The 26,480-nt window shown below is 42.4% G+C and overlaps 1 protein-coding gene across 1 annotated transcript in view; it reads right to left on the bottom strand.

The window, feature by feature from the left end:
- Positions 1-405: 405 nt before the first annotated feature.
- LOC142817630 (uncharacterized) overlaps positions 406-26,480 on the bottom strand; it is a 35,837-nt gene continuing 9,762 nt past the window's right edge. The window contains exons 3-4 of the mRNA XM_075894683.1: positions 6,857-7,072; positions 406-3,464 (exon numbers count right to left, since the gene is read on the bottom strand). Of these exons, the coding sequence (XP_075750798.1) occupies positions 3,427-3,464; positions 6,857-7,072 (254 nt within the window). The 3' untranslated portion in view covers positions 406-3,426. The remainder of the gene's footprint in view (positions 3,465-6,856; positions 7,073-26,480) is intronic.

The following is a 26,480-nucleotide window of genomic DNA, read 5'->3' as shown; positions in this document are numbered from 1 at the left end:
TAAGGGTCGCCCAACTTTTCTCTTTTAGGTGATGGAAATGAAGCATTATTCTAACCATGGATATTTTATGCCAGCAATTAGACTAGTAGGTTAGCTCAGTGAGCCATTTTTGCGTTTATATCAGGTTTGTTGGACTCAAGGAAAGCAATATTATTTTGAAATAGCACTGTATGCCAAAGATCTAACATGGTGTCTATTGTTGGACATTAATCTCCAGGTATCCTCGGCTCTCCCTCTTTCCCTCGTTGAAGGGCCTGTTTTTTGTTTGAGAAAAGGTGGCAACCCTGGTGGCTGCAAAGTGTGAAAACAGTATAAAAATATTGAAGCAGGTTGTGTAGACAACAATCTACAGACAGTGAGTGGCCTACATAATTTACTTGGCTGTCGTTAATGTGTGTGTGGGGGGGGGGGGGGGCATGAAAAAAGCTGCTACAGGGCCAAAACAGATGCCTTAATTGCAGTGGCAACTATGCAAAAGGGCAGCTGGAATGTCTACTTAAATCTTCCAAACATGAGCATCTTGAATTCGCTGTAGCTTTATCTCGAACAAATTAGGACTTGAAAAAAAAAAGAAAACCTAGTCCTCATATATTTGAAACAGGCACATATTGCAAGAAGGCTGTTGATAAACCAGGAACAAGTTTAGCCATGCCTTCATTGTTGTCAATTGTGAGCACACAATACATACCACAGCGATACTTTTGGGAAGTACACCTTAATGTGACCGAGGTTAGGGGCACAGGCTTACACCCAGGTGCCGGGGAAGAAGACACCTTTGAGAGGCTTCTTGACGACAGAAACACACAATTTATTTACATATTTACAGGTGTAAAAAACACAAGGCGTCGAGATGCACTTTTACAGGAGACAGGACTGGCCGTAACGAAGGCCACAGAGAGAGCCCTGAGTGCACACGTGACGCGCTTTTCATATCCTCGGTCCGTGCATGCGCCTCTCCTCAAACATGAACTGTCTGTCCCAGCAACGCTGATGCATGTTCCCTGCAGCACACCCAGACACCTCTTGCGTTTCTGCTGGATGCGTACCACATTTGGCTGGTACGCCAATGAGCGTCTATTGCAGACTTGGTCTTTGCACTGCCAGTCATAACATTTGAATGGATACTGGCAAGCTAACTGGCACCTTCGAACCTGTGCAGCTTTAGAAGACGGGTCCCATCGACAATGAACCACTTCTTAGCAGCAGAAGAAAAGAAAACAAAAATACTTCTTGGTTTTTTTTTTTTTTGCTTACCCGAGGCAATATTCGAACCAGCGAATTGAAAGCTGAGCATAATAACTATTCAGCTATTTATGCACGGTGACAGAAGAAATCATAGCCTTAAATGGTAAATAGTATAGGGGGTGGCAAAGGCAAGGGAGGATGCAAAGGAGAGAGTGAAAAAGAAGATGGGAGAACCATTAGAAAGAGGAGAAAGAGAAAAAAACAAGGGGAGAAACCAATTGCGAAGAGAGAGCAAAAAAGACTTATTAACTAAAAAAAGCAGGGTTGTGCAAATATTCAAATGCTTCGAATATTTGAAGGAACAGTACTGTATTTAAACTCGCTTTGACTCGATTTTAAATTATTAAAAATTTTGAAGTATTTGCAATGAACAAATAGTTAACATTGATCTGCACATAACCTCCTGTGAAGGTGATTTCACTGAAGCATAGAGTGCTATGCTGTGAAAGCACCTATCCAAGAGAATTCGCACTGCCGCTAAACCTCTTCAAAGTTCAAGGGGCACTGCAACTCTTATTGAATATGGTCGTAAAACGCGGCCAATCAGTAGTCAAGACTCCCGAAGACACGTGAGCCAAATATTGTTGCGCAGCACAAGGCCACGATTTCTCAATAAATATTCAAATTCACCTGAAAATTGCTTTCCTTTCACTCGACAAATTGCGCTACAAGCTCAAAAATTACCCATTACAGCCATTGTATCAGCGATTGGCTGATTCGAGCATGGCACGTTGGACGTTAATGGGGCCAGGCTCACTTGGACTATGATCGAGTCGTGAGTTTGAGTGAGTACAGCTGAGTAATATTACATGAGTTTGAGTTAGAGTGAGTGTGGCTAAGGAAAATTTTAATGAGCTTGAATCCGAGTGAGAAAAATATTTGCAAGTCTGAGGTGGTGAGCCCTAAGCTCAACGTGTATTTCTTGGGTGAGCCTTAGTGAGCACCACATTTTATTTCTGACCTATATGTTCCTATATACCCGCCTATTAGCATAACTATCGACGTCATATTTGCTTACATTGCTAATCAAGTCTGTTCAAGCATACATCAACACACAACCGTTCATGCGGTTATTGCACAGAGGCACAAGTTAGGAGATAAGGAGGCCGCCAAGACCTCCCTTCACAAACTCTCTCATGGGACATTCATGGCAAAAATTTCTGATGTGAGCTGCATATTTCATAAAAATATTCTTATTGGATTGCGACTAGTGACAGCTGTTCGCTCACTCAGACACGGGTCAAATCGCGAGTCTGAGCGTGCCGAACTGAGTAATATGTTGGTAAGTTTGAGCCTGAGTGAGAGTGGTTGACAAACAGTTTAGCGAGTCCCAATTAGTTCTGTTGAGCTAAATTTAAGTGAATTTGAGTCCAAGTGAGTTTCCATGGTGAAACGTATTTCTTGAGTGAGTTTAAATAGGTTCCACTTTTTCTACCGGCCTAAGGCTGCTGCTCTCAAACATTGACACTTAATCCTTGGGCAGCATTGAAGCAGCTGCAGACATTCAGCCCTCATGCCTGCGATGCAGGATCGTTTTACTGAGGCAGGGTCTCGTTTCAGGAAAGGATGTGCCAGTTTTTCAACACAAATGTCAAACATTTAAAACAAATATAATTTTAAATAAAAGCAGAACAATCACACTGAAACTGCACCCATTACCAAACTACTAAAACAAGCAAAGCTTTGTAATTAAATGAAGTTCTGCTGAACATTTGAAACAAAAACAGTCACTAGTAGTTCCAATGCTGGTGTCATCCACAGTGGCAGACTCATTCTTTGCAGGTGTATTTGTTGGCTGAAGCAGATGAGAAGCCCAATTCACCCATAAGTCATGGACAGAAGCGCTTCAGTCACAGTGTGAAAACAATCTCCAAATGTGAGCAGAGAGATCAGAACATCTGATAGATAGAGCTGCAAGAGACAAGATGTCCCTTGCAGCTTCTGTTTCTTCTTTCTTTGTCTAGTTGTAGTGCTGTTTATAGCAAGTTCACGACGTATTAACAAGCCTGCATTAACACTTTATATCAGACAGATCTACCCATGCATGCACCATGGTGGCTGGTCACTGCACCATCGTGGCTGGTGACCAGAAGCAGGAACCCGCTCGCCAACCTAGACGGCTCAGTCAGCCTCCCAAAGGCAGGTCAGGACCAGGACATGATGGCTGGCAGCAGGTCCTTGTTATGGTCTTGTGAATGGTAACCAACATGAGCACTGCACTGATGTTACACGCACATCACAATGTCTAAGTATATGCACTGACTTAAATTTCAGTGATGTGTAAAAACCACTGGCTGCTAACAGCAGCAAAAATATGGTTGTCACTAATATAAACCATGACTATATGCCTGTTGGTCCGCGGGCATAACTGCCTGTACCATGATATGAAGCAGCTTTGTGCAACTTCACATCATGGAACGTTTCTCTATCCGCCACCCGAGAACGCGCTCTGTAGCAGTCAGGCTCCGCCCAGAGACTTAGACAGTATGAAACTAATACAGGCCATGCTAAACTGCTGCCTCAAACTGCAGCCAGTCTAATGGAATCAAACTTTGCCACAGCAAACATTTAGACTTTTACGAAAAATGATGCTGTTTTCTAGGGAATGTTCAGAATATGAACTTTTTGTTAATGCATTAAGAACATCTTACATTGTAATACAATCACATAAAATTTATTTGCAGTTGGAAAAGTAAATTTTCACCAGCTGCCCACATTAGCTTTCATTTTGCCGAAGTATGTGTTTCCACATTGCACAGCTTAGAAAATGAAGTCAGGCATTCAATCACAAAGGAACAAATTTTCTTCATCTGAAAGGGACGCTAAAGGCAAAAAATTTCTCTTCTTCGAATGATGAGTGAAAGTTTAAGAATGCCTAAATGCCAGTATTATCTACAGGGCTTAGTTCACCAAGAAAGAAGTAAATGTATGATAAGGCTCCAGTCACCCATGCCTTATTCTGCGAACTCTGTAACTCTATAAAATGACATAGTCGAGTCCCAGAAAAAGTAATTACTGAAACTGTCCACAGTAGAAAAGACAATTTCAGCGCATTAAAATCTGGTATGAAATACTTATTTTTTTATAAGTAAGGTTTAACGTCTCAAAACCAGCATATGATTATGAGAGACGCCGTAGTGGAGAGCTCCGGAAATTTTTACCCCCTAGGGTTCTTTAACGTGCACCCAAATCTGGTATGAAATGCTGCTTGGTTCTTTCTATTCCTTTCTTTGAACTAAGAGCCGCCGACAAGACTCATGGCTAGCTTCAATTATCCCCCAAAAACAAGGGGGGGGGGGGCAGTGAATGTTCTCTCAAATTACCTACCTGTGCCACAGAAGCTTCTCCGAAGCTACTGACCGGTGTCTGCTCATAATAGCAAAATTTTCCTTCTACCACGCCTGCTGCTACTGTATTTCACGCCACCTAAAGGACAAAATGTCAAGAAGACCTACTTGGAAAGTTGTTTAAATATGTACCAGTTGTAGCATCCTGACCACTTAATATATAACTTCTTTTTAAACAAGGCATTTCCTTAGCACGGAACAAACAGTGCACCACAAACAGTGCACCAACAGTATGCCTTTAGGGCCCCTTTAAAAGGTTTCATACATTTATATACTTAAACATCTAAAAAGGTTGCAACATGCTAGGATGCTCAAGGTCCCTAAAATATACCACAAAAATAATAACTTTCTGGCCTGCGTTATTTACACAGTTCATTTTATTGACCGATAGGCATCAAAATTTATTAACTTTTCCTCAGAGCACTTAGTTTTTAAAAGCAAGGTGCATATAGTATAATGGTTTGCATTATTTTGTGGATAAATAACGCCTGTAGAAACTTATCTCACTGAATAACACGGACCAAAGAATGTCATTTCAAAATTCTTTGTGGGGCAGAAGAACTAAGAATTGTAATGGTGATGACCGAGTATATTAATAACCTAGAGTTGGATTCTATAGAAAGTTCTCAAATCAGCCGCTATAGAATTATATGGTTTCAGTTTAAGGCTGATTTTTTTAATGGTTTAAACATGTAATATTACTTTGGAACAAAAAAGCAACTTGACTTTGGTTTTACCCTGGGCACTTGCATTGTAGCAATAGGGAAATGCACCATCTCATTGTCTGCTAAACATGATATTAAATTCCTGCGCATTAAGGTCTTATCAAAAGCAACGGTGCACGGGTCGACGCCAGATGCAATGGTGAATGCATTAGCAATGGTGAATGCATTAGCAATGGCAAAAACGCCACAGTCATAACAGTTCTCTTGACGCTGTACTGCCTTAGCGTGAATGGTGAGAGTGTTAGAAGCTAGACTCATTATGTTCATAACTTGAGTTGCTACACTTGGCATTTGCTACACTTGGGTTGCTACACTTGGCTTCAATGGAGCGACACCAGGTGCTCTTGGTCTACATGACTTTGTGTGAGCTGATGCCGACCTGATTGCATGCGAGGAGTTCTGCAATTTTTGGGTAACTCAGAAGGCAGCCACGTGACCCAAAATTTTTTCTCTCAAAAAAATTTTACCATTCAGTATTTTAAACACAGTGCTCCAGGAAGATTTTTTTTTCAATACATTTAAGATGGTTGCCAAAATGGCTGGGACGTTCGATGTATAATGATCCAATTACATGGATGACTTGCAGAATTTTTACTTTTTATATCAGACATTGCTGCCCTGTTTTGGAAACAAGTAAGGCATATCAGACATCTCATTTTCAGTATTTCAATTAAGAGAATAAAATGGGCTAACATGGGTTTGATGAAATATGATCTGTGTTCATAACAATAACAGTAACAGTAGTATTGATCTTTCCTTTGATGCACAATAGGGAATTCACATTTACACCAGATGCTTGTCAACTCATGGCAGAGATAATGCACATAAGGTAGGTAACCTCACTAGCCTCCTTAGTAGTTTTTGTCAGATTGCTTATTCTGCACTTCTGAGTAAAGGAGATGCTGTTGCATAAAGGCTGTGCACCAGTGAGCTTACCCGTTGGTGCCTCACAAATATACTGTGATAATGAACACACAGTAAAACCCGCTTATATCATTGATAGCCGAAGTCGCAAATAGTCCCACTGCACGCGTCATTTCACTCTAATCAAATCATTTCGGAAGGCTCTACATGTGCCAAACATGACCAACAGACAGCCGCTCGATTCCGACGATCTAAGCATGCAACTTATGTTCAAAGGTCGTCCGTAGACCTGCAGTGCCAACATAACGAATTAACTCGGGAAAAAACGAAAAAGGCCGTAGCAAAATGCCGCTAACTAAATTCTCCAACGTCCACGTTTACGTGGCCTTCACTGCACGGTACCACACTGCGCGAAAAATATACGTAGGACGGCTATCACAGCTACACACACCTAATTTCACCTAGTTTTTATCTTCCGCGGGCACTTGCGATGAAGCACGTGCACTGTAGCGCTGCAAGCACGCCTGCGTTTTCTTGGAGGATTGAATTCGTCCCTTCTAAATGCAACAATTGCAATATGTGTCATTGACTCGTCGCTAACCCGTAACTTTGATCGTCCGCAGCTGCTACCGACTAGGCAGCTAGCCCCTTATAACATCCACATTAATTGCTTACCATGGCTACAACGTTTCGTCGGGTGCACGCCGTCAGCCTTCAGCATCCCCATCAGCTCGCATGTGCCGTCCACGAAACCGTAGCCGTTCTTGTGGCACAGCGCCTGCAAAATGGCATTCGTCTCCCCGGCATCCGTGTTGAACACCTCCAATTCTCCGACAGACAGCGCCCACTGGCACTTGCGCAAACTCGCTTGTCTCGGCAGAATTGCAGACACTACAGCACGGATTGACATCAAGAATTCTGGAGATCAGTGATCGGAACCTGGCAATCAGCACGAGGGGTTCTTCACCGACATTGTTAGTGCCAACGTGAAGAACGACCACGTGCACATCTGCCAGAGAATGAGCATATTAAAGAGAAAAATTGCTCAATCCGCACACCGCTGAATGAGCGAACCTCGACATGTGTCCTGGAGCTCAATGTGAAAGACCCTGCGAGGTACTTCAACATTGAGTCTCCGGCAACGAGTGCACGGGTCATGTTAGGGTTGGCTTTTCAGCAGCCGCACACGAACACTTCAAGCACACTTAAACAGAGAAATAAATGCGAACAAACTACAACGCGAAAAGTGCAACAGAATTGACAGGCACAACTGGAAGATCACATGCAATCTCCAACACGATACGGTAGCAGAATCCGCCGGCTGTCAACGGTTAGAATGGTCCGCACAGTCAACCGCACAACCAACGCCGACTGCGTTGGCACAACTGACCACCACTGAACAACGAGGGCACAGTGGGTCCGTTCGATTCACCTGCACCACTTGGAACCAGTTTACAACTGTGCACGCGAAGTTCAGAAATTGTGCAGCATGAGTTCAGCGGCGCAGGCCCAGCGCGACCCCCGAAATGAATGACGATGAGCCAACAGTGTGCAGGCCTTATTTCTCTTCGCCTAATTTACGCCGTACAGCTAACACTGAACGATGGCGAACCACACATGTGGACAGTTTATGAGGCGCAAACATATTGGCAAAACACACCGTGTTTGTACAGGCGGATATGAAGCCTAAGCCACCTACGCTAAAGTGCTGCATTGTCTGCTCAGCTGCACATGCGGCTGCATCAAGCCAGCACCGTCAGCGCAGGTGGTGCAGGAAAATTTTGAACCAGTGCTGCCCCTCTTCTGCACCTTTTGAAATGAATGACAGAGTTCAAAGGTCGTCAATGCTGCACCGCTGAAACGAATGGCAAAGTGCAGCACCCTGTGAACTGGTTCATGTGGTGCAGGTGAATCGAACAGACCTAGTGCTAGGGAACAAAGTTCCGAAATGAGAGCTTTTGCCGGTATGCTTTCTGCGCACGCGCCAAAGGCGGGCGCAAGGCAGTATGGGAAGGCGAAGCGCAAGCCGCTGCAGGGCTTCGGCCGCCGAAGTTTCGTCTGCTCGACTTGCACCCTTGCTTGCAGCGCGTGGGAGCGTGTTGCGCTGTTGCAGCGCGTGCATGCGAACACGTTGTTGCAAGACTAACACGGGTTTGTGAGCAGGCAACGTACACATACCAATAGCTGAACCATTTCCCCGAAGAGAACCCTGCTGGGATGCGAAGCAGCAGTGGTGTGCATATTGTTGACCCAGTTGAAACGGGCGTCGACGCGGGTGCTGGAAGAACGGCTGGAAGCGAACTCGGTGTAATGTTTACTTGAGTAAACGTTTGTTTGAAACGCAAAGACATGGGAGGCGGGTTGGGTTTCCTGTAAGTTTCATCGCAGATAACGAGCTGAAAGAGTGTTTCGACTCGACGTGCAGTCGAGCATTGCGGGTGGTGGAGAGGGTGAAGTGGGGAGATGTGTGTTATGAGCGGGTGGAGGACCGACGAATGCAAAGAATAAATGTCGCGGTCCCGTCAGGAATCGAACCCAAGCATTCTGCGCGGCACTCAAGCATATTTTACAACAAAGCCACGCCAGATCTCGGACCTACTTTTCGAATAGCTTAATACCTTAATATGGTCATGAAACGTTAATAGTGGTTGCAGTACTGGCAATCCAGCTTTATAAACATTACATATGTACTCCTATGATGCAGCTGTGATGTTGGGTTAACATCAATTGTTGCTAGGTGCCATGCACTGAAGTTGATTTATGCAGCAGCGTCCAGGGCCACCATCCTTACTAGCACCAGCACTTCATACCAGCTTATTGATTCTGGTGTTCCTAATGCTCAAGTTCATGTTTGCATCATTGCACAAGTGCAAACAACTGGTTATATAAACACTTGGAATTTTTCAATGTATGTCTGTGTGTGAAACTTTTGGACGTATATTTGGCATAATTTCATGACGTGCCGCTATAAAAAAATCACAACATGGTCACGCTACGCATGCCTCCGCATGTTCGCATAATGTCGATTCCGGAGCTACGTGGAATATGCTGAATTTTTCAAAAATATCCTTGGGCAAGGCGTACTTTCGGCACGAATCTTGACGTAGGTATGTGTCAGTTTTTTACAAGAAAATGTTCTTAGAAATGCTGATTACCATATTTTTAATTGTATAGTCAGTGTACTTAAGATTTCAAGCAGTACTCTCTTTTATGTTCATACAAAACACAGCTGTAGAGTACGGCTCATAGTTGAGGAAAATGCTGGCAAAGCACAACTTGCACTTCTGGAGTTAAGACGGCATAACTTAAGGGCCCACTGAACGCTTGTGTTATGCATGGTATACTACTTAGTTATTACCGTTACTTCGTGCGATCAGGCTGACATGATCTGTGCATGATACAGCTCCTCAGCTGCACGATAGTGATTTACATTGCAAAGCTGTTTTCTGGCACGACAGGCATGAAAATTTTGGGACAGGATGTGACAACGAGCACGTACCCTAAATCTGAGTGCGCCATCAATTCAGTCGATCTGTGTATAGGAGCGAAAATTTAGCCAGGTAATGGTAAAAAAGTGACGCATAGGGAAAAAACGAGGAGCCCTCAAAAATGAGGGCGAGAGAAATTCAGTGTGTGTGTGCCTCCTTCTTTCTCTCTTTTTTTTCTCTCTTTCTCTTTGAGAGCTCGCCTTTTTTAGGGGCGAAGCTCCTTAGGGCGTGGGCTGTGCGTCCCCTGTAGCCTGTATGTAGCCACCTCTAGTTTAGTTCTTGCAGTGTTCACTAGATGGCGGTACCGTCCCCTGTATGTAAAAATTAAAGGTGAAAGTGAACGCTGGATGACAGAGATACACGAAAAAAAGGAGGCCGCGCCTAGGATTTTTTGGAGCCACATAAAGGCACTAGGTAGGAAGTCTGTCACAACGCAACAACATATTCTAGATGAAGGAGGAAATCAATTGGAAGGGTACGAAGCGCTAGGTTACATCCAAAAGGTAACAGCCGACTCGTTTCAAAAGAGCGTCCAGGGGATCTCCCCGGTGAGTAAAAGTGTGGCGGAGAAAGCAACAGAGGAAGAGCTAGTACTTGATAATTTCAACTGGAAAAAGGCCGAAGGAAAAATTCCAAAGCGCACTGCCGCGGGTTTAGATGGGATTCCCGTTAACCTCATTAACGAACTAGGACATAACACTAAAGAAGCATTGTTAAAAGCAGTAGAAAAAAGCTTAAAGGACGGACAAATACCGGACAGTTGGCGACAAAGTAGAATGAACTTAATCTATAAAGGCAAGGGAGAAAAGGACAAGATTCGCTCGTATAGACCACTAACCATTACATCGGTACTATACAGGTTGGCGATGCAAGCAGTAAAAATGAAAATAGAAACATGGGCCGAACATAACGATATTTTGGGAGAACTTCAGAACGGATTTCGAGTCGACAGGCGGTTAGACGATAACCTGTTTGTTCTCACTCAGTGTATAGAAATATCTAAAATAGAGAATAGGCCCTTGTACGTGGCTTTTCTAGACATCACTGGGGCATACGACAACGTTAATCAGGAAATTTTGTGGGATATATTGAAAGGAATGGGCATGGGCGACGACTGTATACAGCTTTTGAGGGAGATATACCGAGAAAATACAGTTTGCATAGAGTGGGAAGGAATGCGTAGCAAAGAGAACGTTGAGGTTAGCAGGGGTCTGAGACAGGGATGTCCTTTGTCCCCGCTGTTATTCATGCTGTACATGGTGAGTATGGAAAAAGCGCTAGAAGGTAGCAACATTGGTTTTAATCTGTCACACAAACAGGGCGGCATGATGATTGAGCAGAAGCTTCCAGGTTTATTTTATGCGGACGATATCGTCTTATTTGCGGACAGTCGAGATGATATACAGCAGCTGGCGAATATATGCGGAAGGGAAGGTGAAGCTCTTGGACTAGGATTCAGTGTAACGAAGTGTGGATTGATGGTATTCAATGATCCCTGTGATCAGACGGTGTCCATACAAGGCCAAGAAATACCGAGGGTAAGTGAATACAAGTACCTTGGAGTATGGGTAAATGAGAGTGATAGATACATGAAGGTACAGGAAAAAGCCTCGGCAGCAAAAGGAAAGAGGAATGCGGCAATAATGAAGCACAGAGCGTTGTGGGGATACAATAGGTATGAGGTGCTTCGAGGTCTGTGGAAGGGTGTAATGGTTCCAGGGCTTACTTTTGGGAACTCAGTGGTGTGCATGAGGGCAGAGGTGCAATCGGGAATGGATGTAAATCAAAGGACTGTGGGACGCCTCGCGTTGGGTGCTCACGGGAAGACGACAAACGAGGCTGTAAAGGGCGATATGGGGTGGGCAGGTTTTGAGGCGAGGGAAGCGCAGAGCAAAATAAGGTTCGAAGAAAGGCTAAGAAATATGAAGGAGAGTAGATGGGCAGAGAAGGTGTTCCGTTATTTGTATAGGAAGAGCGTGGACACACAGTGGAGAAAAAGAACTAGAAGACTCATTAGTAAATATACGGCTGGTATTGTAAGCCATATGTCAACAAAGAGCGTTAAGGGAAAAGTCAGGGAGGCGGAGAGGATTTACTGGATGGCAGCTATGGAGAAAAAACCGGCTTTGAGTAACTACCGAAAGGGCAAAAATGAAATAAGGAGGGAGGCATTTTACGATAATTCAAGGGGAAGCGCTTTACTGTTTGAAGCGAGATCGGGTTGCCTTAGAACGCGTAGTTATAAAGCAAGATTCAGTAAAGAAGAAGAACAATGCACATGCTGCGGGAAAGATAAGGAAACGGCGGAGCATGTTCTGATTGAATGTGGAGATATCCACCCAGGTGTACGCTTGGGCACGAGCCTACAGGAAGCCTTGGGTTTTAGGGACAACAATGGAAAGCTGAACACACCCGCGATTGAAGTAAGTAAGAGACGGTTAGAGGATTGGTGGCAGAAAATTAGAGAGTAAGGACAAAAATAAATATTGGAAAAATAAAATATGGGCAGTGTGCCGTAAATGGCAGAGAACTTAAGCTGAAAATTTACCTTTTTTCCATTAAGATAGAATTTATCGAAGTAGAGGCATTAGGCCAACATAAAAAGAAAAAGAAAAAAGGTTTTTTTTTTTTTTTTTTTTTTTGTCGAGCCTGGTGGCATACTTGTCACCACCCCGTTATAAAGGGGACGCTCATAGCATCCATGTTAGGGTTCCTCGATGCGCGCTCTCCCCTCCGCCGCCTTGGAGGGTGGAGTTAGAGTGCCTAGAATATTTCTCCTAGTGTCGTGAACGGGCTGGCCGAGGGGAAATGGTATGCGATACAGCCGCCAGGTGGCAGTACCGCTCTCTGGCGCGCTGCTTTTTCGGCAAGCTGGGAAGGCAGCAAGCCGGAGCAGACGCTTTGCGTTGAAATTGCAGTGGTGGTTTCATGGCTTAGCACGTGATTGCCTTGTTATCCTGTGTTTTCCATGCAGACTGTAAATAAAGCGTGTGAATTTGAACGAAATGTATGCGAGCTCTCTGCCTTGTTGAGATTTTGTGTCCTCCTGACGTGCCGCCTCTTCATAGATTGGTCGCTCGCGCGTTACCAATGCTACTTTTTAAATTGCGGTAATTAAGGGGTGGCCAACCGGGGGCTCCCAGCGGTACGACTGTTCAACACAAAAAATCACATATTTCTCTCCTCATCCGCGACCACCATTCCCTCCCGTAGGCGCACTTAGTGCCAGCGGCAGGCTCAATTTCGCAGCCGCAACAAAGAAGCAGATCGTCGGCCCTTTTCAGCGAAGCGAGTGCGTCAGTTTCGGTGCTGACATAGTGCTCTTCCACATTTATGCCGCGGCAGTAAGTACTGCAAAGGTACCCATCTGCAGCACCTACTTCCTTGCTTGACGAAAACACTACGTGTTTCAACACGCAGACGTCACCCAACACTGTATTGTAGTGCCATGCGAAGGACAATGCTTCTGGGTTACTGGGCAAGCAAATTTTGCTGCAAAATGCCGACGGCGGCGTTATGCTGTGAAACGGGTGCGGCGCCTGTGCTGTTTCCTCGCCAGCGGCAGCATCGTCACAGGCCTGGGAAGTCGTGGGTTCATTCGGCGCTTTACGCTTAGCAGGCGGAGCTGTGCAGTCAGCAATATTCCTCTCTTTTCTTTTTCGAGGCACTGGTTTAGTCAGGTAAGCGGGGCCATCCGGGAAAATGGTAGGAACGGCGTCCGGCGTTAGCGATGGTCGTTCACGGTCGAATTCGATGTCCTCACCGTTGATGACATGCTTGAAAGTTCTTTGGATGTAGCGATCATCAAAATGACGAGAACACACTACACAAGTTTCGTCTAGAACTTTGTCACCTCTTTTGATGTTTCGCGCCCATTCTTGAAGACGAACAGGGTCTGCCGGAGCCCTGAACAGAGACACCTTCTCTTTGAAAGACTTGTACCCGCCTTTGCACAATGCACGTTCTTCCTTTTTTTTTCAGGCATAGTCACACACAATCGCTGCACGAGAATTCACGGCACATATTCGAAACGTAGCGAGAACACGCTTCACCACACAGACAAGTCGCCACCCGACACAACGTTGAAAGGCCTGGCCGGCACGCAAACTGACGCGCCAGTTGCAAGTAGCGCCCCCTAACGCCGAATCCAAATCAATTTCCCAGCCGCCGATGGGGAAGGCGCCTGTTCATGACACTAGGAGAATATTCTAGGCACTCTAGTGGAGTCATTCTGTGAGGGGGTGAATGCCGCCTTCCGATCGGCGGCCGCCATTCGGCTCCCCCCCGCCTCGCTAGAGTGTGCTAGCCCCGTCGCGTCTGGTTTGTGTGAGACAGGTGCGCGGCGTTTTATAGCGTTTTCTCGGGCAAAATGCCCGGGTGTTGCGTGCCACAGTGCACAAACCACTCGCGAAATGGCTATAGGATGTTTTTGCACACGCCAGCGAACTCTAGTTATGAGAATGACGACTCTGAGTACCTGGTTGACATGATTTCCCAAGGGAAAAGAGAGTGTCGAGGAGATGATGAAGAGGAAATTGATGATGGGGAAATTCTTTTCATTGAAGCGTTGACTTCAATAGAGTGCAGCATTTTACACCATATAGGTGGATTCCTTGTGAAAAGAATATTGAAGAAAACGGACTGCAAGCAGTGCAGGGCTGCAATGCAAGACTCGGCGAGCCATGAACACGCATATTTAACTGCACTAAAGGAGTATGTTCAGGATGGTGAGAACTTGTGTTATCCGAGCGGTGAGGTTATGAGCTCGCTCATATCTTGTGAAGAACACTTTAAAGGGATCACATCCTGGACAGACAACTTGTTCACCCTGAAGTCCCCTCTCAAAGCTGTAACTGAATATTTAATCAAGAGGACCAAGTGCAGTGTGCAGGCATGCCAGCAACACAAGGGTTCTCTGGAAAAAATGTTGATATCCAGTTATGCACGAGTAAGGCTTCGCATTCACCTGCGCCAGCTCGAAACAGCGAGAACCAGTGGGAGTGGAAGCAAGACATGCGCTGCGGTTAACTTGCAGTGAGTTGTAGCACTTGTTTTTGAAATATATTAAAGTTATCGATGAAATAAACAAGCTATGACATCAGAAATTGCCGTATATTGAACGCAATTTGCTTTCTTATTGTTGAGAAGCCGTGTGGTCGCTTCATTTTAACGATATCGACGAACGCTTTATTACAGTTACTAATTTATAATATATTCCAGCGGAAAACACGCTAAACCTGGTTTGATAGTCAGTGTCTGCGTGCGAGTCATGATTTAATGCCATAAAAGCCGTATGTAGAGCCCCAAATAGTATATGTATTGAACAATTTTTTTGCCCATCTGCTATTTACAGTAAGGTAAAAAAGATGAAAACAAAATTCAGCATACTGTGCGTTGCAGGGTGCGGTCCGTAAATGGAGTAGCTGATGAATAATTCGAAAACTAGATCTGAAAATATGGTGTGCAATCACAGTTTTTTCTCTTTTCTCGTGACAGCACATTGTTTTTTTTTAATTCTTTTTTTGACCGGCAGGCAAACTGTTTTTACACTTTTGTGAAAGGCACAAAACACACAGACACAATGAAAGGTTATGGGACTTGCGTGCGTGTGTTTCGCATCTTTAACCAGTATAAATAGTTACCGACTAGCCCAAGAAGATGCTAACTGAAAACGTTAACGTGGCTGGCGTGGACGGTAGTATTCTGCTGCGAACAACTCCAGCTGCTAATGTCGCTTTAAAAATAAAGATTAGAGAATAGAAATCTGAGACCTTGACACTCCCGATGCGAAAACTTTGTATTTTTGTCATGTTGTTTGAGTACCACTCGTTTTGACACAACGAACTCTGCATGCAGCCGCGCGACGCCCGTTGGCTGCCTATCGTGGCTATAGGTGGCCTGCGGAGAGGGCATCCTAATGGCGGACGCCGTAGCAGACGACGCTGTTGTTTCCACCCTGTAAGGGGGCGCGCGCATCGAGGAACCCTACTGTATGTAGCCACCTCTCGTTTAGTTCTTGTAGTGTTTACTAGATGGTGGTACTTGTAGTTGATGAAAGACGCGAGATCTTATAAAATAGGAATTATGTCACATATGGCGCGTGTCATTGGTTGAAGGCAATCGTTCGATTTAGTGCGGCGACGTACGCTAGGGGGAGCGATGTAATAAAATAGAGTGGGCAAAATGTACAGAGGATTCATGGTTTACCAGGTTTACCTCCGGAGCTTCGCCCACTCATCATCATTCACTTCGTGGATATGGCGGAATTTTTTTCTTGCTCTGTTCCCTGTTTTATCTTTCCTCTTTGTTTTCTTTTCTGCCTTTGGATGCATCAATTTCTACATTCTTTCCTTTCCAGGTGAAAATACTCCACGGTATCAGTTCACTTTAACTGAAACCATGGCTGTATACAGCTGGGACTAAGTACAAGCCAACACATTAGCAACATGTTCCAGTTGGTCGCAGCATGAACCACTCGAGACTGAAAATGAAACCAGCTGGCCTGGAAATGGAATCAGCTGCAATCATTTGTTATAATGAAACCAGTTGGTGTGAATTATTATTATTATTATTATTATTATTATTATTATTATTATTATTATTATTATTATTATTATTATTATTATTATCGTCAACTTCTTTATAGCCATTCTCTTCATCCCAGAATAGCTGTAGTGCAAGGCAAATAAGTGATAAGGGCTCATTGGCTTCATGATGTTTTTTTTTGTACATCTAATGCTGACAACATTTACAGTTCATTGTACGCCAGTACAAGTTTCATTTCAAAAAGGCACAGGGTATTTCAAGCAGTGCAAACAACTAAAAAACAGTTTGTGTAAAGCACAGGACATATGCACAACCAAATATTGCTGTGTGCTGCACCGAAGTTTAAACGGGCTGGCACTCCCTTACCTCCTATTGCCTAGCACCTCTCTGCCAGAGGAGGACATGGCACTGAAATTTACAGAAAGGCATAAAGCTACTCTGAAAAGGTCTAACGGCTTTGCCTCATACTGCCATTACCTGATCATTTGGAGATAAGGTGAGGTTGCATGAAAAACAGGTAGCCGTGCATCAGTCATTCCCTAATATGTACACCTCCTTCAAAAATCCAAAGCATACCCGGGATGTCCTGAAATGACGAAAGTATTCTTGTCCTGCAGGGTTTGCCACAAGACTGGCTGATGTATCTGAGTCCATTAAATGCAGTTAAAATATGTAGGTCTTTGTAAGGACATTATAAATACTGCCTTGAACAGTGTAACAGTGAAATACAGATTTAATAAGTAAACTGCAAATCAAGTGCAATGTTATCAATGCAATAATAATAATAATAATAATAATAATAATAAATGAATATATTACTAACATGATTATAATAGCATTGGGGGGTTTCCACATACAAAGTAACTAATTGCGAGGATTAAAAGGGGGTGCACAGGAAGGCAATGAGGTATATTTATAACAAATGCAATCTAACGAATTCTTCTACTGAGTTGCAAACGAAAGCTGGTCTATTAACACTACAAGGTAGGACAAAAATAGCAAGACTAAAGATTTTGTTTCAATTAATTCTTAGTGACATAAACATCGACACGTCAAAAGTAATTTTTTTCTGTCATTTTAAGTTAACACATTACAGGCACTCACAAACACATAATAAATACACTTTTAAATCAAGTTGCTATAAATATTCATACTTCCCCCAAACCATAAAAGAATGCAAACCAAATAAGTCCTTTTGGTACTGATGCCTCATCTTTCACTGTGTCTTTAGATATGGTACAAGCATCACGCATAACCGAGAGAAGAGAAAACAAAGAAAAGAAGGCAGTATTTGCCGAACAGTATAATAGACAGCGCTTTCTTTAGAATTACATAGAAACTGCAGTTGGGTAAAGATAACTAGATGGCGCTGTACCCCTACTCTCAGATTGGCTGCATGGGCGGCTGTGCCTGGGTATGCATAGAACGAGCGGATCTCTCAGTCTCCTTTATAGTCGCCATACGTAGTGGATCGTTGGTGGGGCATGAACGAAGCAGAGTGGCGGGCACGTTAAAGACGCTTGCGCTCGGCTCTTTTGGCACGCGTCTTATCGGTGTTACCCATGTGTCATCTGCATTCTCGAACTCGATCGAACGCATAGACGCATGCATGGACGGACGCTTCAACCCACTCATCATCAACCACTCCATGAATATGCTGTAACTTTTTTTAATTTTTTTTCTTCTGGAATTTAAACAATTTATTATCATTTTTCCTCATTTTAACTTGCACATATGTTGTAAAACCACTACTATTATTATATTCTAACAAAGCTTATTCAGCAGCTAAGTACGTCTATATCGCCCTACATTTCATACAACACTACGCAGTATAGATATATATACAGATAGACTCCACTTATTTACTCATAAATTGTGCCATTCTCTTGATGCAGTGATTTATAGAATGAATTATTTTAGAATTTTCTAACACATATGACAAGGCCAGTCCTAAACATTTACTTTAAAATTAAGTCATCTGGACCTTGGCACTACCGAACAAAGTTTAGTACTTTGAATGCTTCGCATGAGATTGAACTCACTTTGTGCTCAGCTAAGCCCAGCTTATTTCTCATTTTAACTGCCAATACCCCTTCCTTGCTATCATTTAAATTTCGTAATAATTTGCTGATAATAGTGTTGTCATTTGTGAAATTACTAATAGAAACTATTTGTACCACATGTTATAGATATATTGCTAAAAAAATAGGATGGAATTAATCTGAAACTCCCGCACTAACTATAAAGTTAGTGCGGGATAAACAGCATATTCTTTCGTCCCGATCGTAAAAATGCACGTGGCGGAGGCATACTCATCGCCACTAAAAAAAAACTATCATGCTCTCTAATCAACACATCTTCACAACTAGAATCATTATGGGTAATATGCCGTGCCCCTCCCGAAGCAATAATACTTGGCGTATGCTATAGGCCCCCTCGAACTGACCCAGACTTCCCCCGCAAACTTAACGAAGTCTTATCCCAGCTAACTAATAAACACCCTAATGCACGTATTCTGCTTTATGGGGATTTTAACTTTTCCTCCATTAATTGGCTCAATCAGGTTTCACCAACCTCGGGAAATACTGAAGCAAGAGTATTCGTCGATGTTTGCCTCAACTTTAACCTCATCCAACAGGTAACCGAACTAATGCGCGTCACTAGTGAATCCTCAAACACTTTAGACCTTGTACTAACAAATAGCCCCGAAAGCTTAAAATCTATTGCATACTTACGTGAAATCAGCGATCACAAAGTCATTCATACCATATTTAACTTCACCCCAAAAATACGCTCCATTTTCTGCAAAACGATTCACTTGTATGATAAGGGTAATTATGAATTAATTGTGAATCGCGAGATTTCCTACCATACTTCGAGCTCAATCTCGGTTCCTGTTCTCTCAATGACAGCTGGCTAATGCGTAAGGCCAAGATAACTGACTTGACTAATAAATTCATCCCCACAGTGAGCTTTACTGCCAATAAAAATAAACCATGGTTTTCCAAAAGTTTGAAAACACTTGAAAATAAAAAAAAGTGCCTTTACCGAGCTGCGAAGTTAAATGGTAATGCGTGCACATTGGGCAAGTACTATGCTGCGAAAGATGCTTATTATGCTGAAATTAGAAAAACGAAACAGACATTCTATCACAATGATTTATCTAAAATTCTGACATCTAACCCTAAAAAATTCTGGGAAATCATAAAACCACAACTAACACGAAACATCATGCTTACAAACGATAAAAATGAAGACGTAAGCGACATTGTTTGTGCCAATATCTTTAAAACAACGTTCTCATCAGTGTTCACTAAAGAAGCCAACGTACCGTTTCCTACGCCACCTACTACGACATTACCAGTGATGGCCTCTGTTGTGTTATCCGTTAGTGGCATTTCATCACTCATTGACAAATTAAAACTTTCATCATCAGCTGGCATAGACAATATTAACTCTAAATTGTTAAAAAATACTAAGGAAATTATTGCAGTGTACTTTTCGATGATGTTCTCATTGTCACTTGAAACAGGAATTTTAGCAGACGACTGGAAGGAGGGAAAGGTTATTCCAGTACACAAATCAGGTAACAGACAGTCCCCCCTAAATTATTGACCCATCTCTCTAACAAGCGTCCCCTGCAAAATCATGGAACATGTCATATATTCACACATCATGAACATTCTTGACACCAACAATTTTTTTCATTCTTCCAAGCATGGATTTCGTAAATCATTATCCTGTGAAACCCAACTTGCTATATTTATTCATGATATACACTCTTCTCTCGACCGTCACTTTCAGACCGATGCAATCTTTCTCGACTTTGCAAACGCCTTTGATAAGGTACCGCACAAACGCCTACTGTTAAAACTTTCCCAGCTGAACCTGCAGCCCAACATTCTTGCATGGATCACACAATTTCTTACTAACTGCTCTCAGTTTGTCTCCATTAAAAATACTCGTTCTAGCTCCCTCCCAGTAACATCCGTCGGCCCCAAGGATCTGTACTCGCACCCCTCTTGTTCCTAATATATATTAATGATCTTCTTGTTCATTTATCTTCCCATATCTGTTTATTTGCCGACTTCTGTATCATCTATCGCACAGTTACTAACATTTTTGATCAAACTACGCTCCAACAGGGTCTGGATCTTGTGCAACAGAGGTGTGATCTTTGGTTAATGAAGCTTAACCCCACTAAATGTAAACTCGTCTCATTTCAACGCCAGCGTAATCCTTTATCATTCTCATACCTAATCTCTAATTTCGCTATCGGACAAGTTCAGTTATATAAATACCTAGGCGTCACCTTGACATCTGACCTTTCCTGGAACACACACATCAACAACATCATATCATCCGCGAACAGATCCCTCAGTTTCCTAAAGCGTCATTTGCGTCACGCACCACTAGACATAAAACTTCTGGCTTACAAATCGCTCATCAGACCTAAACTAGAATATGCAGCGCCCATCTGGAGCCCGCACCAGATATACCTAATAAACGAAAAAGAATCTGTACAAAATCGTGCCACTAGGTTCATTCACTCTTCATATTCATACGACATAAGCATATCATCCCTAAAACGTGACATTGATATTGCTAATCTTTCTGTGCATTGTTGCATCGCCAGCCTCTGTTTGTTTCACAAGTTCTTTCACAGTTCCCTCAATCAGGCACCTTACATCATCCCACCAATGCCCATATCTCCCTTTGACAGTTTTTCTTTTTCCGTTTCACTGTTTACTGTGTTTACTGTGTTCTCTTCCTTGCCACCATGTCTTCATTATGCCACCATGTGATGCCATGTATTGCCACTTTGTATTTTGCTTTCCTTCGCAAAGTATTACACCATGTTTGTTTTGTACCGGCCTGTTACCCACTCCTGCCATAGCCCTTACGGGTTGCAGTATGTAAAAATAAATAAATAAATAAATAAATATCTCACCGCACAACCCATCCTTATTCAATCGCACGCGCACGCCCTCGCACTACTACTTTTGCTGCCTCATTTTTTTTTCGCACAGCAGTGGACTGGAATGGCCTTCCCCGTGACATTGCAGCCATCACGTGTTCATCAACGTTTGCGCAAAACATAAATACATATTGTTTGTCAGAAGATCACTCTCTGTAACCTCCATTTTTTAACCCACCCCTTATGTAATACCCCCTCACCGGGGTCTTTAAGATAATAAAGTGAAGTGAAGTGAAAGTTAGCAATGCTAACCACATGCTTGGCTTGTGCCAGAAATGTCGCACCACTCCTTCCTTTCTTGATGTTAACGTACAATCAAACCAAAACATGTGCACGCATGTGCCTTTAACACATTTTGTAAACAGATTTGTCCAATGCCTATAAACAAGCCTTACCAATGCCTTTTGGCCTGTTTGACACTTCAGGGCCTTCGATGCACTGTAAGGGCACAAGAAAACTTGTGGGTCTTAAAATGACTTGTTTCAAGACTTTGCAATATGATGGTTGATTGAAAGGGATAAAATACTGAAGTTGATAAATGAGTTAGTTGTGGTGTCTTGTATAATAATATGCATACTCTGTGAAAAAGATGCAAGCATGCAAATTAGTAAATTCATAATGAAAACATAATGACATCAGTGCAAGATTGGTTGTTGTGGTAACTCACCTGCAGTTTGATCGTAATTATGGAATATGAACTATCTTGAGTTTTAATGAACTGGCATTCAGTTTGTGAATAACAGTATGCAAAAGAGCATGTACCTATTCTTGTTTGGTTGTACAGCAACAGCGTTAGGAAATATTTTTAAAGAATGAGTGGTAAAAAATTTGTGGCACAAGCCAAGAACATTATTAGCATTGTTCATTTTGTAGTCAGCCTGGACATTCGAGAATAATTTAACAGACATCTGCCCAGCCAAGTATTTAAAATTACCAAGGATGTTTCAAGGGACGACTACATAATAATTGCACCTGCATGCATGAGCTCGTGTCTCTCAAGTTTTATGCATGTGCTTCGTCATGGCAGAGCACGGTGCAAATCACCCAATGGTTGTCGGGGCCACTGTTTGGTACACAAGTTGTGCAGCAAAACGAATTTGAAATAAATTTTAATACAAAATGTTTCATTGCTATTTCCCAGTTGATGTATTATTTCCATTGCAATATAAGAACAAGTACATGAAATACTGGCTGTATCTCCCTTTGCAGCTATGATAAGGACTCCTAGCAATCTTAAAAGTAGGAATCGAGTATCTGGCGAAAACATCAAGCCCTTAAAATGTACAGAAGTGTTAAGAAAGGGTAAGTGACAATTGTATAGGTAGCAAAATCACTTTTCTAGAGAGAAGCAGCCAGCTGCACTAGATAAGCTGTCATGTTTAATGTGTATAACCTGCCAGGGATTAAATTTATGATACTTTTACACTTTTTTTTTTATTTCAGTGCACTTAACATTTTAAACTTTATTAAACTAGTAAAAAATATTTAGTTCTACAAATAATGGTGACTGAATCAAATAGAACAGTATTCAACTTGGTACGTGAAATCGTAGAATATTTTGCACACCCTTCGAATTTGGCAGTTTCAGAATTTCCCTGGGACACATACTTCTCCATATGGGCTTTACATGTTTTCTAGAGAAAGCTTTTGGACCATCATCGTGAAATAATTTTTTTAATTAAGCCATCACAGCAAGTGTTATACTTGTACTTTATTTGTTTTTGCAAAGCAGTTGTAGGGTTCACATATCTCTATTTTCAAGAAATATGAAGTGAATGAATGAAAGTATAGTTAGGCAGCTAACTGAATGATATAATGACCCGTATGGACTATGACCACTGGAAGGGTGGAGCGGGTGTTGTTACACGTGGACTTACAGGCTGTTAAGGGTAGATAGACAAATCTGGCTGATTGTGTGTAAGTATTAGGGCATGTCAGTTCAGATTAAATACCAGACAAAGATTACAGGCAGCAGTCCTGATAGATGTGAACTGTTGGAAGCAGTTCAAGCTGGAAAAGAAGTGGTGTATTTAATTGTGACACATTTGTTGAAACTTTGAAAACCAGGAAAGTTTCTCGAGCAGGCAATATTGAGTGATGTTTTTGATGACTGTGACATTGCACACTGTCACTCTGCACATGTGTCTGTTTCCTTATATATTTTCTACCAAAGCCACAAACAAAGATAGATGGCAGTTAACTCGCGCCCTATGTTTCCTGTCTTATGCAAGTGTCATTCTGCACTTTATTACCTTAGAAGTACTTGTTGCTTGGCAGGTTGGTATAACATTATTAGGGAAAATTCTAGACGATGCGAATGTGTGGTGCAGTGTAAATATTTTCTGTGGTTCAGCTGCGACTGACGCTCTTTTTCTGTGCCTTATCATTTTTCCAGTGGTGCTTAGGCACCAATAATTTTCCCCCTCAGCTTAATTACCTCCCTGAAGCTATGCATCATCTTGCCCATTAACAACCATTGTTAAACTATTGTATGTGGAATTGTTGATGCAAAATGACCTTAGAGTATATGCTAAAGCTCCTGCAGGATCACCGGCTGAAGGCGACAACCAGTTCACCATTTATAGGACCCGAAATATTGACATTTTCAATATATCTGTTCGCACAGTGCTTCATTGGAGTCATGCAAGCTTAAAATATGGTGCTCCCACAGAGAAATTATTCTTCCTGTGCTGTGACCAACGGGAAAACTATGTAGACAATAACGAAAAGAGATCACAACTAGGCTTAGCTGTGTGATGTCTGCCTCAATAAAAATGTAATAAATTAATGCAAGTGTACTTATATCACCATGGTGTTGCCAATTTATTACTACATTTGATATGAATCTCTGCTCGCTCCACCATGGTGTTTCTAAGGGTGTACACAGTCTTACCTCTGAGACAGCATTGCCAGAACTAATTTCACTGTCACAATCTTGAACAGGTGTGCAACAAGCATGCGCCAGTGCAGAGAACACAAGAGAAGTGGTCACTGCTTGCATGTTCAAGGTCGTATGCACGCACACCGGACTATGATTTTGCAGTGTCTTACATTTTGAGTGGAGTATACATCGTGATGGCGGAAGCCATCTCTGTGGTCACCAGCTAGACTGTCACAATGTGCATATTGTTGCTTGAGACAACTGTTTAGGACAAAAAAGGGCACCGTAGAAAAAATATTTTTAGGCTAATGTAAGGGCTTGTGGTGAGGAGACTCTCAAAAGTTATATGGTGTGTCATCTTACAATAGAGAAGCAACATTTATACCTAGTTTATGTTAGTAGGAGTCCGCTAAACGTTGGCCATACAAGCTTGTGGCTAGAGAAGGATGATGTCCAGAAGATACCCTCCTGAAATGTTAACCTGCACCGTCCTCCTTTGCCCTTCTTGGTGCACTGGAATTTTTGCCCTATAGGTACTAATTCCTTCAGTGGGTACTATTGAAGGGCTTCTGAATAAGCTCACTCTTACCACCAAGGGCAAATCCTACTGTTGGAACTTGTTTGCTTGGCAGTAATTTTTAACAGGAAAAGAAGCTTCACTCGTTACACAAATAAAGCTACAGCATTGCAAGATTACTATGATGTTATGTGCACAGACCTCCCACATATAACTCACTAAAATGTCACCTTTTACCTCTATGGTGAGCCTGATTATGCCTTAAGACAGCATGTAAGTTTCTTGATCTTATACTTTTTAATCAGCACATCAACCTTGAAAAAACAAGATCGTCACGTGCAGTCCGTAAAACCAGTGCTTATGAATGCAATGATGCCATCGAAGGCATCAGCAAAAGTGAATTCACCCTGCTGGAAAGCGAATTCTGCATGAAGCCTGTAAATGTACTGTTAACAAAGTCTTCTCGACAACTTCATTATGTCTATTTCTGCAATTTGCATAATCCTGTTTCATACATACCTTGCTGTTCACCCTATAATTATTGACCTCTGAGTGTTACTTAAGTGACCATGCTCATTTAACATATCTGCAAGCCTCAGTGCTAACCTAATAAAATTGGAGACTTTAATAAAATAATGCTCTCTAATGCTCACCTCTTCAAAAAAAGTTTTTAGCGTCCCCTGAAAACCCATTCTTTAAAAACTTGATCATCAGAGATGTGATGTATCTCCATACCTGATGACAGACATTTGTCCAATCACAGCCACATTATAACAACAAGCAGCCTTTGTAAGATGCTTGAACATGTGCCATCATCTCAGGTCAACATGTTTCCTGAAACCACCTTGCTCTTAGTTATGCGACAGATTAGTTTTCATAAAACATTTTCTTGCTAAGCTCAACTTGCCCATGGCAAACTGTGTGTTTAATTTTAGACCAATTTTGGGGAGCTATTTTTCTTAATAACTAAAAAAAAAACCCGATAAAGTGATGCATGAGCTTTTAAAAGAAAATTTGCAAAACATGCACAATCATCTCCAATACCTAGCCTAAGTATATCTTTCAATAATAATGGTCATTTTCATTTTAGAGCACATATCTGATGGCACAAAATCTGGAGTACCAAGGAGTCTGTCCCAGGTATTTTTCACTTCTTTATTGGGGGCCATGCAACAATTTTAAATTATTCATGTGATATACTAGAAGTTTACTGCAGTGTGAATCACTTGCCACAACTAAAAAATACTTACGGAGGGAACATATGGACTCTTTACAAAGGTTGAAGTTGGTGCTGATGCCGTCTGTCGCATGACCAGTAATGAGACAAAGCACGGCGCATCGCATTAGGCCTAATAGCAGTGCTACGCTTCCATTTCAAACACACACGCGCGCGCGTTATGTATGCTTTACTGCAATACACTGCAAGCACTTTACCCCATCACACTGCTGTATTGCGACAATGTTAACTTTTAAAAAGACCTTTACGGGTTAGCAATTGAAGCTCAACAATGCTCCCAGCAATTAAATTTCTATTTTATTACATTTTTCTTCATTTTTATACACTTGCCTAAACTAGTGTTACCAGCCGTCCCGAATTTCGCTGGACTGTACAAGACTTTGCCCGCGCTGTCCCAGTGGGGACAGATGTCCCCGATTTTTTCCGGACTGTTCAGTAAGCTAAAAAACAAAACAAAAAGAAACGTTTCGTGTTATAAAAGGCATGCCAAATAACGTGCGTCCAACTGATCACATAGACAAAAAGATGTTGCTGTGGTTAGCTGCAAGGAACTTTAAACACTTCGGCTGAACTTTAGCGTCAACTTTTACTAGATCATTCTAGAGCGAGAGGAAGTGTCGCGAAGAGCACATAGCAAAATTTAGTGCCACAT

The sequence above is a fragment of the Rhipicephalus microplus genome, chromosome 5 (assembly GCF_043290135.1).
Source record: "Rhipicephalus microplus isolate Deutch F79 chromosome 5, USDA_Rmic, whole genome shotgun sequence".
Lineage (NCBI taxonomy): Eukaryota > Metazoa > Arthropoda > Arachnida > Ixodida > Ixodidae > Rhipicephalus > Rhipicephalus microplus.
Note: the sequence above shows the minus strand (reverse complement) of the source record. Positions and strands in the feature narration are given on the sequence as shown.